At 43.9% G+C, this 21,645-nt stretch overlaps 1 protein-coding gene across 4 annotated transcripts in view; it reads right to left on the bottom strand.

The window, feature by feature from the left end:
- AQR (aquarius intron-binding spliceosomal factor) overlaps positions 1-21,645 on the bottom strand; it is a 111,030-nt gene that overhangs the window by 41,498 nt on the left and 47,887 nt on the right. For all 4 annotated transcript variants that reach the window (XM_073348894.1, XM_073348891.1, XM_073348892.1 and 1 more), the window contains 5 exons: positions 21,380-21,549; positions 16,120-16,361; positions 13,444-13,590; positions 12,840-12,909; positions 2,345-2,455 (listed from right to left, as the gene is read on the bottom strand). In XM_073348894.1, coding sequence (XP_073204995.1) covers positions 2,345-2,455; positions 12,840-12,909; positions 13,444-13,590; positions 16,120-16,361; positions 21,380-21,549 — 740 coding nt within the window. The remainder of the gene's footprint in view (positions 1-2,344; positions 2,456-12,839; positions 12,910-13,443; positions 13,591-16,119; positions 16,362-21,379; positions 21,550-21,645) is intronic.

The raw sequence follows: 21,645 nt of genomic DNA, 5'->3' as shown, positions 1-21,645 counted from the left end.
GTAATTAGGTCTCTATGGCTGTGATGAGACGGTGGATGTAGGGAGGTGTTGCGTCTGCTCTGTATGTTGAAGACAAGACACAAGCATTATAAGCCTGGATTCTATCAAAAAAGTTGCATATGTGTAACTAAACTGATCTAGTCCAGGGGTTGGCAACCTTTCAGAAGTGGTGTGCCGAGTCTTCATTTGTTCACTTTAATTTAAGGTTTCGCGTGCCAATAATACATTTTAACGTTTTTTAGAGATCTCTCTCTATAAGTCTATATATTATATAAATAAACTATTGTCATATGTAAAGTAAACAAGGTTCTCAAAATGTTTAAGAAGCTTCATTTAAAATTAAATTAAAATGCTGATCTTATGCCGCTGGCCCGCTCAGCCTGGGGTTCTGTTCACCTAGGCCGGCAGCAGGCTGAGCGGGGCCTACGGCCGGGATCCCGGCAGGCATGGGGCTGGCAGCCAGAACCCCAGACTGGCAGCAGGCTGAGTGGGGCCAGCGGCCGAGACCCCAGACCGGCAGTGGGCTGAGCCGCTCAGCCAGCTGCCGGTCTGGGGCTCCGTCCACCGGCTCCTGCCAGCCAAGGTCCCGGCTGCCAGCCCTGCTCAGCCCGCTGCTGGTTTGGGATCCTGGCTGTGCTCACATAGAGTGGGTACCTACATTCTCCCTGGTTCTAGCCCATTCTCTTCCTCTCTCTCTGCACTGAGCTGTGGGTGGGAGTGCACTGAGCACAGGTCTGGGGTTGAAGGAGCAGGCTGGGGGTTGGGGTGTAGGGTCTGGCCAGGAGCTAGAATGAGGGAGAAGGCTCAGGGTTGGGGCAGGAGGTTTGGGTGTGGAGTGCTTATCTGGGCAGCTCCCATTTGGTGCGAGGGAGGCAGGTAGGAATGTGGCGGGGAGGGTGCTTGAGCTCCCGTTTGGTGCTCAGGGTGGGGGTGAGAATGTGGGGAGTGGAAGAGTCAGGGCATGGGGAGGCTGGGTTTGTGTGGGGGGTGCTGGAGTGAAGGCTGGGGTTGTGGGAGGGTGCAGGGGTCAGGGCAGGAGGCTGGGGTGTGTCAGGGGTGCTGGATCAGGGCAGAGGGCTGGGTGTGGGGGTGAGGACAGCACAGGTGTCAGGGCATGGTGCTGCAGTGAAGGCTGGGGTTGTGGGGGGGTGCAGGGGTCAGGGCAGATGGCTGGGGTGTGTGAGGGGGTGCAGGGGTCAGGGCAAGGGGTTTGGGGGGGTTGTGAGGAGGGTGCAGGAATCAGGGCAGAGGGATGGGGTCATGGGGGAGTGCAGGGGTCAGGGCAGAGGGCTAGGGGTGTGGGCTAGGGTCGTGGGGGTGCTCCCAGCCCCCTGCCCAGAGTGGCTCACAGCGAGCGCTGGAGGGAATATGCCCTACGTCCACCCCCCTTCCCCAAGGCCCTGTCCCCACCTCTTCTCCCCGGAGCAGTTGTGGGGAGGAGAAGAGCGGGCTGGGGCAGGCAGGATTTTTAATGGCACGCTGCTGCCTGCTGGGGTCCCGGCCTGGGTTTGGCAGTGGGCTGAGCGGGGGCTGGTGCCTGGGACCCGGCAGGCAGCAGGGTGCCATTAAAAATCGGTTTGCGTGCCGTCTTTGGCACGCGTGCCATAGGTTGCCGACCCCGATCTAGTCCCACAGTGCAAACCTTAATATACACACACTTAAGTGAGTTTAGCTTTGCACAAATTCACCTAAATTGACTTAAATAAGGATTAAACTGATTTAAGTGTGTCTATATTTGGGTTTGCACTGGTATACCTAGATGAATTTTATATTAATTTAGTAACACTAGTGTAGGGTGACCAGATAGCAACTGTGGAAAAAACAGGACAGGGGGTGGGGGGTAATAGGCACCTATATAAGAAAGTCCCCAAAACGGGACTGTCCCTATAAAAATGGGACATCTGGACACCCTACACTAGTGCAACCTGCCTGATATCTGAAAGCCCATAGTATTTGGCTTGTCAAAAGAAGTTGGACTGGGATGGTAGTTCAGAGGTAAGTGTAAAATTGAGATGTTATTCTGTAGTCCAGATAGGGCGACTGGGGCTATAATAGGTATTTCAGATATAGCAGAAGCAGAAAAGTCCCATACATTTAATAGGAGAACAATATGTAACTTTTTTGATTTCCACCCTAATCGCTTAAATGTCCTAAACAGAAAATGCATCTGATAACATACTTCAGAACGTTTTAAATTTTGATTTCATCGTAACTTCCAAATCTGTTTTTGTCTAAGACTCCATACAAACTTGTTCAAGTCCATATCAATGGAAATAACTGTACTATTGAAGCCACATAAAATAGAGCAGTACAAGAAAGGGTCACACAGAAGTTGTTCATTTACCTGGTTGGAATGTGTAACTATCAGGGTTCTCTGTTCTGGGAAATTATGATAGAGATTGGATATTATCTGCACAGCCACATCAGTTTTACCTGTACCAGGTGGGCCCACTACCTACAAAATGAAAAAAGAACAAAGTATAGATGTGCAGTAATCTGTAACATATGACAACTATCCAGTTGGAAGAAAACGACGTTATTATGAGTTGGGTAGAACAAGATGGCTTGCCAGTAAGTATCTTTATTTTGACAAAGTACTGACTTAGGAAGCTGATGACCAAAATTCTACTCTAAATTGCCCCATTCATGGTCAATTGTGTGTAATTTGTAACTTGTTTCTGTGGACTACAGATATAAATACAACGAGATACAGTGAAAAATTTAGCCATGTGCAAATGCAGAGTCCTGTGCAATGGGAATATACCTGATCATACAGACAAACTGCTGTCTCTGATTCCACGCTGTGCAATCTGAAACCAGTAGGCTCTGACCACTGCTTACTTTGTGCCAGGGCTTAGGGTTGGCAGTTAATTGCTCCAGCACCACTGTGCCTGCTGCATCAGTTATAAGTGTTAAAAAATTGCTTGCGCCCCGGCACCTCTTTCATTACAAATTAAGCACTGGCTGTCACTGACACTTCCTCATACATGTAGGGTGGTCACAAGCGGCTGGGGAACCTCGGACATGGGACAATACAGAAAGACAAGAAAGAGCAGAGGCTTAAGTATTATGGATAAGAAAGGAGGAGTGGGACAGATTCATAGTTTGGACACTAGCTTGAGGAGGCCTGCCCTTTTAATTTACAAAAGGTCCCTGCAAAATCTAAGACTGTCCCTGGTGATATTATCAATATATCTGAGATTAATACATTTATAAGAAACTGCACAGAATTTAACATAATAAATACATTATAACGCTGCATCTCAGTTATAATTCTTCATATTAAGAGTTTGGCTTTGAAATTCAGACATCATATTTCACTCCACGCTGCCTATTTAGGATTATAAATACAGTATTTTCACTTTATTCACGTGATATAGTTACCATTGATGTAGCTGCATTATCCTTAATATCACCGCTTTTTGAAACATATGGATTTAAAAGCAGTTAAAGCATCTGTCTCTGTCTACCCCGGTTCTTATATTCACGTCTATCAGAAATATATTTTAATTTACTTTACATACCCAAACTCAGTAGAGCTGCCAAATGCTATCCTTGAACCTGAGGAAGCTAATGTGAAGAATACTCTGGAGGAGTTCTATGGTTAAACTCAGATCTACTTTGGAGACTGAGCACCTCACATTTGCATCCTGGAGCCACCCCTATATACTGAAGCAAACTAACTTTCTCTACACCTAAGATTTTAATTATGAGCAAAAATACAACTTGAGCAAGGTTTCTAAATATTATGGACAATCTCAAATTGTAGTATTTTGGAGAGTTAAGAAATACAGCACACATCTGATTCAAATGTCACAAGAACCTACATATGACATTTCAACCAATATGGGCCAAGTCCTACTTGCCTCCTTCAGACAAGCAGTCCTATGGACATGTAATGTGGACTCCTCATGTTAGGACAACAGTATCACACCTCATTACCATAAATAAGCACAATATACTCTACAGCGGTTCATTTTATTTATCGTATCTGGAATGAAAATATGGGGTCACACTGTACAATGAACTGGAAAGAGGCTCAAACAGCTGCCCACACACACACACACCTGTCCACACACACAGGCCACACACACACACACCTGTCCACACACACAGGTCTGTCATTTACGAAATGCTCGTTTTAAGTGTAATTTTTCCCATTATGTCTAAGAGAATGCTCTCTGAAATCAGAGAAGATATTTTTAAACTGAAAATAAGTGATTAGCAAAATACAGCCAAAAATTTACGTGATTTCTCTCAGTAGTTATTTTTTCTTTATGGATTGCGGGAACTAAACACTGTCAGGTACTACAATTTATCCCTAAAAGCTTTCCAATAAAAATATGCAGATGGTACTTCATAATACATTGTGCTTATACTGGAAAAGTTATTCTTACTGATTCATCAAAGATTAAATTATATTAATTAACAGCACATAATACTAGATTAAAAAACAAGATTAAAACAAAGAGCTACATCACCTAGAGTTTTCCCCCCTAGTATTTTATGTGTTGATTATATATTACAAAATGGAAATAAAGATTTTAATTTACTAGTCATCTTTCCAGCTGACAAGTAAGGAATATTGGTATGAAAGGAGACTCCCATACACAAATGTGTGTATTCTTAGCCAAACGCTATAATTATTAAAAAGCCAGCAGTTCAAATCAATGGGCTTGTTCCAGAAAAAGCATTATTAACTAAGCAATTTTTAATCACTTATCACTAGTGAATTTTACTGTCGCCCAAAAACTCTCTTTCATTTTAAAAGAACCCCTCAGGAACAGCAGATATAGTATAACTATAAGCCATTTATTTATCACCATTCTCAGGGTAGTCATTCATCTTAGTGCAAACTATGTTGTTAACCAATCCTACAGCCTTTACTCAGCTGAGTAGTCACACTGATTTCAATGGGCCTACTCACATGAGTAAGGACTGCAGTATCAGTCCATAAAAATGAACTTAACTGTAACTGGAGATTCTTCAAGATGTAAGGTCCCTATCTGTATTCCATAGAAAGGCACCATGCACCTGAATCCAGAGATTTTTAGTAAGTAGTATCTGCTGGTCTGCACGGGCACAGTTGTTCTCCTCATGCTCCAAACCAAGAGAATAAAAGGCAGTGATTGATGCATCTCCAGTTCCTTTTCTCACAACAAATCTGATTATGATCTGCAGGAAAGGGGACGGAGGGCAGGTAATGGACTAGTCAGGGACCACGCACATCGAACAACCTCCAATTATAGGTTTTGGAAAAAATAGCAATAAGTAGATGGTTTGATTCATGTGAAACTCTGAAATTACTTTAGGGATAAATTCTGGGTAGAGGAGAAGAGAGACCTGTTCTTTACGATGGTGATGGTTCACGGCAGATCTGCCGTGAGTGCTCCCAGCTCGCTCACCCTCCTGGCTGATGTGATGGTGAACCCCACTTTCATTGAGAGATAGGACATAGAACATGTGACTAATGGTTCGAAGGGAGATTTGGTGAGAACTGAAAGGACAATACAGATCCCACTGAGGTGTTGGTTTCACCTCTAGTGGGAAAGTTCTAATAAGTCCCTTTGAGAATCAAGTCATCGTAGGACGGATAAAGATAGTATGGTCCTCAATTGGAGGATGAAAAATGGACCCACCAGGAACTGACAAAGGCCCAATGTCTTATGGGTAGATAGATAGTCTAGAACACAAGGAATCCCAGTAGACTATGGAACTAACCGGCATCGACGTGACCAAAAGGAGAAACACTTCCATTTGGCCAGACATCTCCCAGTAGAATCTTGCCCGCTTTGGTTGACACTGGATTGAACCACCACTGAACATGAGCACTCTATGTCAGATGCCCATCCAAATACCAGGCCTTAAGCTGAAAAGGTCCTGGGTTGGTGTGCAGGATTGTATCATTGCGTTGTGTCAGCAGATCTGAAAATGATCAGATGTTGATGGGTTGAAATCCTCAGGCGATCAAAGAACAGAACTGTCTCAGTCAGTTGAGTGTGACGAAGATGACCTGAGCCACGTCATGATGGATCTTTTGCAGGACTTGTGGTATTAGCGGAATGGGAGGGAAGGCATATCTGAGATAGTCCATCCAGGATAGTAGCAGGGCATCAATCACCCTTAAAGCTGTGACCCAGAGCTGCTCTGGAGTAGTACAGAGGTAGTTTCTTGTTCTCCTGCGAGGCAAAGAGATCCCAAGATGGTGTTCGCCACTGAGTGAGGATATCATTCAGAACAGAACCATTCATCTCCCATTCATGGTGTGTGGAAAAATATCTGTTGAGATTGACTTGCTACGGAGTTCTGCACCTGTTAGGTATGCTGCCAAGAGGGTTATGGATTTTATGATATACCAGTTCCAGTGGCCGACTCGCCCTATACACAGGGGAAGGCACATGGTGGGCATGTATGGAATACACATGGGGACCATTGCTCAAAGAAAAAACGGTTACCTACCTTTTTGTGACTGTTCATGCCCATTCCATTCTAGGTGTGTGCGTGCGCCCACGTGCATGGTCCCCGGATACTGCTAAGGCAAAAAATCTCCATAGGGTCAGCAGTGGTGCCCCCTTGAGTGCTGCGCTCATGTGTCAGTAGGGCCGGCAGCAACTGATATACTGACGCTTGAGCGCGGCACTCAAGGGGGAACCACTGCTGACCCAATGGATCCAGCTAAGTCAAAAATCTCCAACGACCGTGCACGTGCACACACCTAGAATGGAATGGACATGAGCAATATGTCTCAAAGAACAAGTTACGAAAAGGCAGGTAACTGGTATTTCTTCGAATGCTTCCTCGTGTCTATTCCATTCTAGGTTACTTGCAAGCAGTGCCAATGGAGATGGGCTTGGAGTTCACAGTCTTGCAGTTTGCAACACTGCTCTGCCGAAGCCAGCATCATCCTGCGCCTGCTGGGTACATGCATAATGGGACATAAACGTGTGGACAGACGACCAGTTAGCAGCTCTACAGATCTCTTGGACCGGCACCTGAGCCAAGAAGGCCGCTAATGACACTTGTGCTCTAGTTGAGTGTGCCTTGACTATCACCGGTGGAGGCAATTCACCAGTTCATAGCAGTATTGGATGCAGGTTGTGAGCCAGGATGAAATCCTTTGAGCAGACACTGGGCAACCTTTCATCTTGTCTGCCACCGCAACCAACAGCTGCATTGACTTGAGAAACGGCTTTGTCCTGTGGATATAGAAGGCCTGCGCCCTCCTGACGTCCAGGGCTTGCAAACTGCAAATTCCTCTTCGGATTTATGGGGCTTCGGGAAGACGACCAGTAAGTATATGTCCTGGTCGCTATGAAACTGAGAAGCTACCTTGGACAGGAACGCCAGGTGCAGCCACAACTGGACCTTATCTTTGTAGAATACTGTATAGGGCGGTTCTGAAGTAAGTGCCCTGATCTCAGACACCCTGCAGGCAGACGTAACCGCAACCAGGAAAGAAACCCTCCGGGAGAGAAGAAGAGGTTCGAAGGGAGGCCTCATGAGCCTTGACAGTACGAGATTCAAATCCAAAGGAGGGACAGGATACTGGACGTGAGGATATAACCGGTCCAGATTTTTCAAGAACCGGGCTGTCATGTTGTGAGAAAAGACCAACCTGCCTTGGAACGGAGGGTGGAAAGCCGAAATAGCAGCCAGGTGGACCCTGATCGATGACAGGGACAAGCCCTGAAGTTTGAGGTGCAGAACATAATCCAGGATCTTCAGTGAGGCCTGCTCAGCCCGGATCCGTTGTTCTGAAGCCCAGCACATGAACCTTTGCCACTTGGCCAAGTAAGTCATTCTGGTGGAGGTTTGGGTGCATGAGACTGACGTGTCTTGGGACAGCAGGTCCAGCCAGAGAGGTAGCCGCAGCGGAGCGGTTACCAAAAGGTCCAGCAGCATGCCAAACCAGTGTTGGCAAGGCCACTCGGGAGCTATCAGGATAACCTTCGCCCTGTCCTGTTTGAGTCATGAGGACTCTGTGGATCAACAGCACTGGCAGGAAGGCATACATCAGGGCCCCCGACCATGGAAGAAGGAAAGCATCTGACAAGGAACCACTGTCCATCTCCCAGAGTGAACAGAACACGTGGCATTCCCTGTCCTGACGGGACGCAATCAAGTTCCCCACTTTTGGAAGATGATACTGACCGCCTCCAGATGAAGTGACCATTCGTGGCGAGACGAAAAGGTCCTGCTGAGGCGACCTGCTAACACATTCCTGGTCCCGAGCAGGTGCACGGCTACCAGATGAATGGCATGCCACACACAGAAGTCCCAATGGCGGAGAGCTTCTTGGCAAAGGGCCAACGAAGTCGCTCCACCCTGCCTCTTGATGTAATACATTAAAGCAGTTTTGTCCATGAGGACCTGCACCACCTTGCCCTTCAGGTGGGGCAAGAAAACCTGGCAGGCCCATTATGAAACGGAGCAAACATCTGTGACCTTAGAATATGGAAATATGGAAATAGGCGTCCTTCAAGTCCAGGACAGAGTACAAGTCTCCCAGATCCAGGGAGTGGATGATGGAGACCAGGGAGACCATGCGAAAATTCAACTTCCTGAGAGACTTGTTGAGGCATTGCAGGTCCAGAATAGGTCTTAGGCCCTCTTTTGCTTTCGGGATTAGGAAATAACAGGACTAGAATCCATTTCTTGTCATGTCCCAAGAGACCTCCTCCACCGCCCCCATGTCCAGAAGATTCTCAACCTCTTGAATGAGGACTTGCTCATAAGAAGGGTCCCTGAAGAGGGACAGGAAAGAGGGTGGAGGGAACAAGGGAGGGCAGCAAAAACTGCAGGGTGTAGCCTTGAGCCACTATCTCCAGCGGTCAGAGGTGACCAGTGAGCAGGCTGAATGGTAGGGATGAAGACAGTTGAGGAAAGAACAAGCTGGATCCTGGGAGGTGATTGGGGCGTCGCTCTTAACCACACCCTCAAAACGAGCGCTTTTGGCCCCCGGGGTGCTTTGCTGGACCTGGCTGCGCAAGTGAGCGGTAAGAGGAAGGGCAGTGGTGGATGAAACTAACATCCCTGTCCCTTCTCCTTGCAGACTCTGGACGAGGCTGCCAAGGTCTTGGCGGCCGGAACTGCTTTCTTGCAGACTGAGGCATATGCATGCCCAACAAGCAAAGGGTGGCCTCAGTGTCTTAACCCATGCAATCTCGCACCCTGGGCCAAACCCTGCAGGAGGGACTCCTTGAATTTATGGAGGGAGTCCCATAAATTGAAATTATATCCCTCTAGGAGTGCCTGATGGCTTGCCACCCGGGATTGTAAGCTTGCAGTAGAATAAAATTTTCCTCCCAAACAGCTCCAATCTTTTGGCTGCTTTATTTTTGGAAGTCGAGCTGGTATGCCCTAGTTTATCTTTTTCATTGTCCGCAGAGACTACCAGCGAGCCTGGGGGAGGGTGGTTGTAAAGGTACTCAAACCCTTTGGTTGGGACAAAGTATTTCTTTTCAGCCCTTTTAGAGGTGGGAGGGACGGATGAAGGAATTTGCCAGAGGGCCTTGGTAATTTTGAGGACACCGTCATACACTGGTAGTGCAACACGGGCTGGGGTAGAGCTGACAGGACACTAAAAAAGGTGTCTCCCTGCTTGGCCATTTCCTCCACCTCCAGGCCCAAGTTCTTGGCCACCAGTCAAAGTAGGGCCTGCTGTACTTTAAAATCATCTGGAGGCTAGCTCTCGAGGGTCCTGCAACCGCCTTGTCTGGGGATGAAGATGACGACTGTACCACAGGGGGAGGGAGGCTTACGGATGGGTGCAGTTTCCTCTACCTTGACCTACGAGCACGCCTCATGCACCAAGCCTGGTATCGTTGGTGCTGCCAACTCTTGCGTCGAGGCAGCAGCAGATGAATGGTGCAAAGGGGGCACTGCCATGACCGGCACCCCTCCTGCACTCCAATAAGGTCACTGTGCTGGCCACTGGCTGTGCTGCCAAGGCAGCGCCGTCAATGTCGACGCAGCCTCGCGTGCCCATTCATACCGGTGGAGTCTAGGCAAGGGGCTGAACTGCACTTCCATGCCAGAGGAATCCCCTTCCAGTGACCAGGGTGGGTCAGTCGATGCCGGAGTCTGCCTGCTGACTGTTGCTGGAGACCAGTACCCAGAGTGCGGCTGTTGCCCTGGATTTGAGGGGCGTATATAACCCAAAATGTGATCAAGTTAATTGCAACCATATTATGTGCACTCAGCCACTATGAATTAATGAAATAGAACACCACATAGTTAATGGTTAATTTGGAGACAGGCTTTCAGAAACAAGGTCATAACTACTGGCAGTTTTGCTAATCACTATGGGAGGAGGGGAAGAAAAAGTAAACAGAGTGAAAGAAGAGATGTGGATGGACAGCCATGCATCTAGACGCCTCTGATAGTAAAAGTTTATTGAAAGTTAGGAAAAGTGATGATTTACGATGGGTCATTATGACCTATGTGTTTTGTAGAAATTAATTATAAAAAACTTAGCTAATAGAGTGTATTTGGGAGCAGTCCTTGGGAGCCATCCTGGGAGAGATGTTTTCCTGACATTTTTACTCCGTGGCAGGAAAGTGTTTGGCCAACACTGACCTGTCATTGATTACTCAGTACCATCTCAGAATATAAGTAAACATCTGGGATGTTTTAAACCTATTGCTTATGTCTGTGTGTGTGCTTAAATCTAATAAAATGCAGTGTTAGACAAGAGCATGCTTACTTACATTATTCTTTCATCAGACAGAACTGCCGAGTTCCTGTGGATTTATTCCTTACACTGCCTGGAGTGAAACAGGTAAATTGCCCCTGTTGGGGATTCTGACATCCCCACATAAGGAGGAGATCAGTGCCGGTATCGAGGGGACCAGTGCTGGGGGACTGGAGACATGATGGAGAGCGCTCCCACGGGGTAGGCGACCAGGACCTGCACCGAGAGGATGACTGGCAGGAGGTCGAACAGTACCAGTAGTATGGAGACCAATCTCCCTCTCTAGGCAATCCGCGTTGAGATGGCAGGGACTGCGATTGCGGTGACCAAGGGCGAATCCCAGAGGATTTGGGCTGCGACTCCAGCTATCTATGGTGTGGAGGTGGAGAGTGCTGCTTTGTCTCAGGGGATTGGTGGCGCTCCACTTCCCAGAGGGGTCTTCGCGACTGGCTTGCCCTTGTGGGGAGTCTTTGCCAATACCTGCCACACATGCTGCATCGGCGGTGTAGGCGGAGACCTCTGCTCTCTTGCCACTGTGGGAGCTTGTGAAGGTGTTAGTGACATCAGTGGTTTAGGTCCCATGCCACTCCTGACAGTCGCTGGTGGACCTTTTAAGGGGGCTAAGGGCCCCGACTGGGGAGGCACGAACGCATGGCTCCAAAGTGGGTCCCTTGCCCGATCACCTATGGCCCTTCTTGCTTGGTGCTGGGAAGCTGTGTTTCTCGCCTTCTTTTTGGGCACTGGCGACATGGAATGGTACTTGGCAAGTCCTGGCAGGACAGCACGGACGCCGGATTCCATGAGGAGAGCCTGTAAACAAATAACTCGCTCTTTCTGCAAGCGGGGCCGAAAGTTTTTACAAATACAGCACTTATGTCTCACATGTGATTCCCCCAAACACTTGAAGCAGCTGCTATGGGGGTCACTTATAGGCATAGGCCTGTTACAGTCCACACAGGGCTTAAACACGGGAAAGTGGGGCATGCCCCACCTGGGACTAAACTTCTAACTACACTTAACTACTTAAAACTAACTACTATAAACAAACTATTTACAAGGCCTTAAGGCTCAAAGTCAGTAAAGATGAAAAACTATGGCTATGCAAGGAAAAGCACTCAACTAACCACCACGGGCAGTAAGAAGGAACTGAGAGGGCGCCTGATATACTGACACATGAGCGTGGTACTCCAGGGGGCGCCACTGCTGACCCTACTGATATAGCTAAGACTAAATACTCCAGCGACTGTGCATATGGGCATGCACACACCTCGAATGGAATTGACATGAGCGAGCACTGGAAGAAGAGTAAAAAATAAGTAAAGTTCCATTTTCTTTCCTTCCTCTGTGTTTGTGTGCTACATAAGAAGAGATGGACAGGAAAGCAAAGGTAGCATGAAGCCTAATTTCAAAAAGCAGCATTGAGTGTCTAGACACTCAATCTCCTTGTTGAACAGTGGTGTGGAGAAAGAAGAGTCAGTGAGGTATTCTGAGTAGTTAATTTAAGGAGAGAACAGCTGGCTGGCGAAAGAGACACTTATGAGCAGAAAATTTACTTATTAAGAACTGTGACTCCTGTAAACCCCTCATTGGTCATGACTACATTCAAGCAAAATCAAATTCAATACTATAGATTATGTCCTCAGTTTTGGAAGCATGGAACTGAAATTCTCCTGAGGGGCCTGACTGAACTCACTGAAGTCAACAGAAAGGCTTTCATTGCATGCAGCGGGTACTGCATCAGGCCCAAGATATTGCAATTACTGTAAATACAACCAAAACAGTCATAAATTCGGCACAGAATCACTATACTCTAAAATTAGTAATCTCCCTCTCCCTCCCCCCCGCCATACCCAAACACACACATGCATGTCAATTCAGAGATCCAGAAAGAATCCCCAACCACTGGAACACAGGACAGAATTCTATTCAGAGGTTTTTTCGGTTTGTTTGCTTTTTGTTTAAGGGAGAGGATGTTATTGGGTGTTTCCTTTTCTTTATCTGCTGGTAGGAAGAAAACACAAAAAAACAATTATAGTAGACATAGAAAATGGAAGTTACCTGCTCTTCGGAGACTCTCTCCTAAACTTAAACAGCATAATTTTCAACAAGAAATATGGTAACAACTCTTAATAATTATTGCCCTTACCATAGTCAGCCCAGGTTGCATTCCTGCACGTATAGCTTCAATCTGAGTATGAGTAAATTGAATAGTATTCCTGTAACGAACAAAAATAAGTTCAGTAAATGCAGAAAATATAAAAAAGGTGTTTTTAAAGGGACTGTCTACATGGGGCATTCAAAAAAATTAATCCAAATTAACTAAAGGTCTGAATTTAAAATGGATTAGCTAAACCGCATTAAACTCCTGTGGACACTCACTCACAATTAAGCGGCCTTAATTCAGTCTTCAGAGTAGCAGCCATGTTAGTCTGTATCCGAAAAAAAAACAAGAGTACTTGTGGCACTTTAGAGACTAACAAATTATGCTCTAATAGATTTGTTAGTCTCTAAGGTGCCACAAGTACTCCTGTTTAATTCAGTCTAGCTCACTTCTACTACCTACTGAAAAAAATAAACAAATAAATATAGAATAAATATTCTCTGATTGTTTTATATGCAGAAATTATTTTTGATTGTGTAACCAAACCAATATGGAAACTCATTTGCAACCTACAACAAACTGTTAGGTCTCCCAGACACTGGACTGTTACTTATGTATTTGCATAGGCACAAAGTTATAACAGTATTACCGTTTGGGTTGATTGTATGGATATGGTCCCCTGTTGGGAATAACATGAGGTTCCACAATTAAGATTTTAGCTTCTTCAGCCTTTTCTTCATTCCCATCCTCTTCTTTCCGTTTCTTCCCTTTTCCTCCCCTTAGTGGGAAAGTTATCCTGTAAAACATATTTGTAAAGTTTCAACTTCATTTCCTTCACAAGTAGGTCAGATAGTCTTTCATATACATTTTTAGAGCTCCATCAAATGACATGGCACTCTATATACATAAATAAGCCAGTCCATTTCCCAAAGATCTTACAACCTGTAAGACAAAACTCAACACTAGACCGGGTTGGAAAATGCTGATTCATTGGAGTCAAATGTTTCACCAAGTCTATTCCCCACTTGGGAGTAGGACAACCTGTGCAGCCAGCTGCCCCAGAAATCTGAAAACCCTGGGGTCTTCAACACTGGGCAGTCCACATGGCCCCAGACCCTGGGAGCCAGTCCTAAAACTTCTAGGCTCCAAGCTCCACAGCAGGGACTCTGGAAGCTCTGGTTCAAGCAGGGAGCCTACCAGCCCTGAAAGTGCCAGCAGAATGAAACTGACATTCTTTTCAATTTTATGGCTACTATTCAGAAGTAGCAATTAGGAAATTGACATGAATGTCAATTTCATTCAGTTGGTCTCAGGAACACAGTATTTTGGTGTTTCCAAAACCAATTTTTCAGGCATCTCTGGTTTGCCACGGAATTTTGGTAATTTTGGTTTGGTTCCAAATTTGAACCAAAAACAAATCTGGAAATACCAAAACTTCTCCTGAACCAAAACCGGAGTTTCGGCCAGCTCTACTCAAGACAAGACAATTGTACAACAATCCAGGAGAGAGAAAATGTGGGATTATTGATGAGGCACAAAAGGATGTGGTTGAAGAGGTTGGTTTTAAGGAGTAACAGAGGTCGAGAGTACGTGTACTTTGCAAATGAGGACAGGGAAAGTGTTCTAGTCATAAGACATGGGGTAGAAGGTAGAGAATTGGAAAAGGAGATAATATGAACGAATAGTTAAGGTGAGATACTATGGAATAACACAGAGGGAGTGGGGGAGCAGAGATGTAGGTATGGGTCAATATAAACTAATGATAGAAAATAATAGACACTCTACAGACAGAAGCAATGGACTCTTCTGTAAACATTGGTGATACTTCACTCCTTGTAGTAGTGTCTCCTTGCAGATCACCTACATTATTTTTAGGACACTAGCACAAGAGCTCCTGCATCCTCCAATTCCATTTAATATTGTATTTAACAGACACCTCTTCATGGTACAGCATATTAGTAAGAAATATCTTTACAATGTAATGGGACAATAAATTAAGGTGAAGGGCTTCTTTTTGTGGCAAGGGCTATGTAAATCAAAGGAGAAATCCGTGATAGGCAATAAGTGCTCTCATCTTCTCTTTATGTGGAGACTACATCTATCATCAGATGTTACAGATGAAGCAGCATTTTGAAAGCCTTTAATGGACTTCTATTCCTCTAAAGTCAGGAAATCCTTACAATTCATTTCCCAAGAGAAATTAAAATAAAGATTACATGGCATTTTGAGATTTATTCGAATGAAACTACAGAATGCAATTTCTAGATGTTAAAACAGGGGTTCTCAAACTGGGAGTCAGGACCCCTCAGGGGATCGTGAGGTTATGTGGGGGGGTCGTGAACTGTCAGCCTCCAACCCAAACCCCACTTTGCCTCCAGCATTTATAGTGGTGTTAAATATATTAAAAAGAAGTGTTTTTAATTTATAAGAGGGGGTCGCACTCAGAGGCTTCCTATGTGAAAGGGGTCACCAGTAAAAAAGTTTGAGAGTCACTGTGTTAGAACATATCATCTTGCACCTCACCCACTGGTTGTATACAGTTTCTCACACATATATATTTTCCCATTATTATATTGCACCTCCCTTTCTCCCCAACTTATTCCATCACCTTATACTTAGACTAAGATCTTAGATCCAGGAATCATCTTTGTGTGTGTGTGTATAGTGCCTAGCACAATGGGGCCCTGCATCCTTGACTGAAGCTGCCAGCCATGACCACAATACAAATAGATAATAAGTAGTCTGGGTGCCTTATTCTACATTGCCCACTACAGATCCATAAGATACTGTCTTTCTCCCCCACTTTACATCCTTCAAAACTCATGTCTGCCAAAACACACATCTAATTAAATGATAGCTAGACTGACAGATAGGAACAGTTGACACTTTTTATATTTATGATAGAAAAGATGTCAAATGTAAAAGATATACACACACACACACACACACAGAGATTGTAACCCCACCCTTCATATATCATTTTCCCCTATAGACTGTCAATTGTTTGGGTCAGGGACAATGTTTTCATATACATTTATATAGGGTGTGGCACAATAACATCCTGATCCTAATTTTGGCCTTTGGATGCCACTTCAATATTACATATTAATAATACATTACAATAGCAGCTCTTACAAGCTATTTTCTCAGGCAAAAGAACATACTTGAGTCACTGAACTAAACTGACTTAGTTTTCCAGTACCAGCTTCACTATAGTACTTTTTAGGAATAAAACTGAAATGACTTAGATTTATACCATGATTTAATTGGAGAATTATCTGTTCAGACTATCTGAGACCAAGTACATCTGAGATTCTTAGATCACCTGAAAGGGGGTTTCTGTAGAGCTGGATTGTCAACAGTTACTTTTATGTTATATCCAGGAAAACTGGCTTTTAAGTGATCAATGGATAGGAAGGTGTCATTAAAATCCAGAGAAGAAATCTGATTTGGCATTTTTGAATAATGAGCGCTGCTTGGGTCTCCATATCCAAGGATGATGTCATGCAACCAATCAGGAACCACACAGTCTGTGTTCATCAGATTCCTAATAGTCTCCAGAACAGCCTGTGAGTGACAAAACAGAAGATGAATCAGTAAAAGTGACATCCTTTATCATCACAATATAACAAACTGAAGATTAAATCTCTGAACTACTCCAGCATCCCAGTGTGTTTCAGAGAAAAAAAAAGTTATTTTCCACTGGACAGGTGTTTGGTTAGATTGAATCAGTTGCTATATTTTCTGCTGATGTCATTACATAGCCTGTTCAACAAAATGTCAATATTCAAGCAGAACAGTCTAAATACTGAATTATCCTATTAGTGAGAGCTAATTTAGCCCAAATGAAACAATGGATTATTTGGTTCACAATGGTGTCTGTACAGTGCCACCAACCATCATCATCATCAGTGAAGTGCCAGAGGTCTTAGAAGTGCGATTATTTAAAAGTGGCACTTTGATGCTGTAACTGTGTATCCTGTGTGTTTGACCATTAAATGCTGAATTTACTAATAATGACACTTTTCTTTTCTCAATAATGCAAAGCAAATATACTGTATCTACAGATGGGCATGCTGTATTTTATTCTGCTTCAAACATCAGAATCGAAATTTCCAGGAAGTTTTTATTCCAGAATCCTTATGGATGGGAAAGGTGTCAGAAGCAGAAAAACATGGAAACAAAACAAAACACACACAAAATTCTTTTGAGATATAAGTTACAGACCAGGAATAAACTGGGAACACAAGGATGAGATAGCGTTATTTTTATAACAACTGTTCCATTTAGAAACTACTGATCTTCCTATTCAGTGTTTCCACTAACCTGAGGTACGATGTAATTTAATGCTTGAGCACTGTTCCAGTACTGTACGTTTTGGAGTTGTGGATCCCTCAGGATGACTTTTTTTCATAATTCACTTAACTGTCTAGTACCAGTGTCCCTGAAAAGTTATTAATCTAAAACCAGTCCTTAGCTCAAAAAGCAAAATTATATGAGCTGTGTAAAGCTGTCTGCCCTCCTAAGCATCATCTGAGTGCATACAATACACACGGTACAAGTACTCAGAGGTTTAAGCCAATTGAGAAGCACAAATCAGCAGGAAACATCTGGAATTTCATTCTGGGTATAAATGACAGAAAATTTCCTGGCTCATAAAGCAACTTAAATGCATATTAGGAGTAGGTCAATTTATAATTCTTATTTCACTTCTCTCAACTTTAATAGCCCACGGTATCAGGACGACAAGCAACTCAAGAGAGAAATCGGAAGAGCTTGTAAAGTTAAGGACTGGTTTATATTCATTACTTCACAGAGATGCCAGTACACGATGCCTTAGATGTTTCCTCAAACTTCTTCTGAGATGAGTCAAAAGCAGATAAAATGTCACATCTAGAGGATAATGATACTTAATGATGGGAGAGAGAAAGGAATAGATTGTGTGGTTTTGCATAATTTTGAACTTAGTGAGATCTTATTTCTCAGAAGCAGCACAACTAATTACAACACAGGGATATCCCAGATTATCCTTCTAAATGGTTATATTCAGTCTTTGGGTGGAAAGTGTAGAAATATGTTCCTAATATTAGTGGGGGACCTAATGTTAAATATTACTTTGATGAATTATTCACAATGTCTGTGCACGTAAACTTGGTAAAATAATCCAAGTAATATAACACTGCTGACTGAGAAGTGCTGACTATCATATCTAGCCATCCGATTATGTTTGCACTTCTGCTGCTGTCATATTTGCTTAATTTACTATATTGCACAGGTTTTTTTGGCTGCTCTCTCCCCTGCAGGCCTAGCGTAAATCAGGCTGTCTTCTATCTGCCTGATACATTTTTAACATTAATCATTCTAGAGTAATACCTTGCTTTCTGTTAACTGGCTGAAGCTGGTGAGAAGTATACAATAGATATGGATAATCTGTACTCCAATTTATGAAAAGCTAACAGCTAATTATGTGTTTTGACTTAATTGAATAAATGTGAAATTAAGGAAAAAAACAACAACAAGTAATGCTTTGTGCAGTTGATTTTTTTTTGGTCTGTCCATTGGTTGTAAATACCCCGTACAAAACTAAAAATTACACTTCCATCCCTTGCCAAACACAGACCAAACTAAAGTATCCATTACAGATCAAATGAACTTTGTTTTATTTCTTTATTTGCATCACAATGCAGATCTGGGAATTAACTGCTGCTATGACGCCAGTAGGAACGTAAGATTTTTTGGTGTCGATGAAAAAATATTTAAGTAAAAAGTGATCTGCAAACAACATTAATTTAATAATTTTCTGACTTTTCGTGCTTCGCTTTGCAACTGTAAGCATAGTTTTTAAAAAATGAGTCACGAGCCAGTCTCATTTCAGATACACTCTTCCATATCATATCATATTAAAAAGAGCAGGATCTTTTTGCCTCCCTCCTTAAGCAGCTTCACAGATCATATTCCACAATCCCCTATGAAAACTAGAATTTCACTCAACTTTGTAATCCATGGATATACATATTTCTAATGGAATCCTACCATATCTATTCAATGGCAATTTCCCTTTGGTTTATATTTGCACCATGCACTCCGGCAGTGGAATGCACATAAACACCTTACTTAATGTTCTGTTTTGGTTTTTCTGTTTATTTTCAAATCTGAAGGTGTTTGAATATCCAATTGATAACAGGAAGCTATCTTCACTCTTAACTGGTGCAGCAGCAGCTGAGATGTTGAGCAATGATGTCAATTCCTACAAAATGCACTCTCACAAGAATTCTTTCCTCAATTTGGACTTATTTAAAACGACAAAAACTACGGTAAGTAGAAAAGAGCTGAACTAAGATGTGTTTCTCTTCAGCACTTTGTGCTCATGGCACAATGGCTAGAAATTAAGATTAAAAATAGTTTCCTTTCTCTTACATTATCCTAACATTCTCTGAACAATGACAATCTGTACAAGAGGTAAGTCAAGGGCTATATCACAGGTTTGTGCTGGGCACGGCTCAGCTATGCCTTTGCTATCCATGGTAGTGCAGCTACACTGCTGTTTATACCCGTGCTAGCAGGGGTATCCGTACGCAAGCAGGGGAATCACCTCCCTAGTTCAGAGAGTAGATTAGCCAAAGATGGCTAACCTGAGTATTTTTAGCCACAAGATCTCTTCCCAACAGTAGTCTAAGACACACATCCTTATTTGGCAACAGAGTGGCAGGAAAAGGTCCTCAAGCTCTTGGAAGAAGTCAATACTAAAAATCTCTGAACTTTGAATAAAACATAGATAAAGTGGAAGAAACAACAAGTGGGGATAATAAGCAGCGATACATGATAAGAAATCTAAACAGATAAGTGATGTAACATTACCTCAAGGCCAAAGCAAAACAACAAATGACAGAGATAAGACTGCAAAGAGCAAAAGGGAACACTGCACATATGCACTGGAGACATAATGAAGGATAAAGAAGCTCTTACAGTATAACAAGCTTGAAAATCAATACTGTGCTTTAAACTTTAAGAATACTTGGCTTGTCCAAAACTAAGCAGGCCCTGAGCTTAATGCTTTTCTCGACATATGATTCTCACTTAAGCAAGGCCATATTGGGTCAGACCAAAGGTCCATATAGCTCAGTATCTTGTCTTCCAACAGTGGCCAATGCCAGATGCCCCAGAGGGAACTAACAGAACAGGTAAACATCAAGTGATCCATCCCTGTCGCCCATTCCCAGCTTCTGGCAAACAGAGGCTAGGGACACCATCCCTGCCCATCCTGGCTAATAGCCACTGATGGACCTATCCTCTATGAACTTATTTAGTTCTTTTTTGAACCCTGTTATAGTCTTAGCCTTCACAACATCCTCTGGCAAGGAGTTCCACAGGTTGACTGCATTGTGTGAAAGGAGTGCCATGGGTTGACTGTGCGTTGAAGATAACTATATCAGAGTGTTATAAAGTATATGGAGTGATAGACAATGGAAATTAAGATACAGAGTGCATACAAAGCAGAAGGGAATGATCTAACAAAATGGTTTCTCATTCGAGCCCTGCGCGGATACACAATTATACCCATGGATATAAAGTGGTGAAAGCAGCAGCATGTTGGGAAGCCGCTCGCAGAAGCCAGTGCCCAGCCCACTCCTTCCACGCAGTGGTGTGCGTCTCCTGTCCGGGAGCATGCGAGGTGCTTGCACACACTAGCATGACCAGGGACAGCTGCCGATGAGCCTGGTGCCCACCCCAGTGGGGAGGGCAGGGGGTGGCACAGCTGGTCTCGTTCACTAGTTGTCACTAGAGCCCTGCAGCTCCATAGATATCCGCTTTACATCCCAAATGTGTATCCACTTAGGGCTCTTTTTCTCAGTACCGTTTTCTAGTTGCACCATTTTTTGTGACCTTTATATTTGTAGTCTGAAACTTATAAACAGACTTTCAGTAAATATTACCCTCTCAATTGTGTGTAGGTTCATTCCAGAGGTTGGCTGAAGTTTCCTAGCATTTATAACTTTTAAGATGCATCTTTAAAAATTTTCTTTGTACTTAACATACTGTCCACACGCAAATGAACATGCACTCAGTGCACCTGCACAGTGACCCCCATCTCAGGGGGTCCCCAACCATCAGGGGGTTGGGAGAGCAACAAAGACACCTACACACACAAAAACCCAAGGATGGGAAGGAGGCAGGGCCAGAGAGGTGAGCCAGGCCAGCCCTGCAGGACAGAAGCTGCTCTGGGGTAAGTGTTGGGTGGGTCTGCCCTCCAACCACCCCACCCTCGGGCCTCCCATCCCCCGAGGGCAGGATCCAACCCCACTTGGGAGCCTCCCACTCTTGGGGGCTGGACCTTATTACCCCCCGCAACTTCAGGGCATCCCACACCCCAGGGAGCAGTCCCAATTGCCATTGTGTACCAGGACCCAAAACTCTTTAATCCAGCACCAACATTGCCATTAAACAGTTTAGGGAAATAAATTCTAGCCAGCGTTTTTCCACAAAACAATCTCAGTCAATGACATATAGTACGTATATTTCAACAATTCTTCCAACTCAGCACATTCGGAAACTATTATCCTAAGAACAGCTATAATGTAGCTTACCTTAAAGTTGTTTTCTTTTGGCTTTCTCCTCATGATTATATTGAATGTCTCATAGACATCTTCTGCTCCATTTTGGATTGTGTTTGTCATGTCCTGTTGATACTGGTTAGGATCCAGAAATACTCTAAAGGTTCTTGAGTCACCTTTAAGTCTTGGTTTGGGTTCTGGTCCTGTTCATATTTGAAACACAAATCAAAACTAGATTAAAGCAAGAAAAACAGTGTTGAAAGCAGATTAAGAACTACTTTTTAGGAGAAAACTAATCA

The sequence above is a fragment of the Lepidochelys kempii genome, chromosome 6 (genome assembly GCF_965140265.1).
Source record: "Lepidochelys kempii isolate rLepKem1 chromosome 6, rLepKem1.hap2, whole genome shotgun sequence".
Taxonomy (NCBI): Eukaryota; Metazoa; Chordata; order Testudines; family Cheloniidae; genus Lepidochelys; species Lepidochelys kempii.
This window is presented reverse-complemented; position numbering and strand designations above follow the sequence as displayed.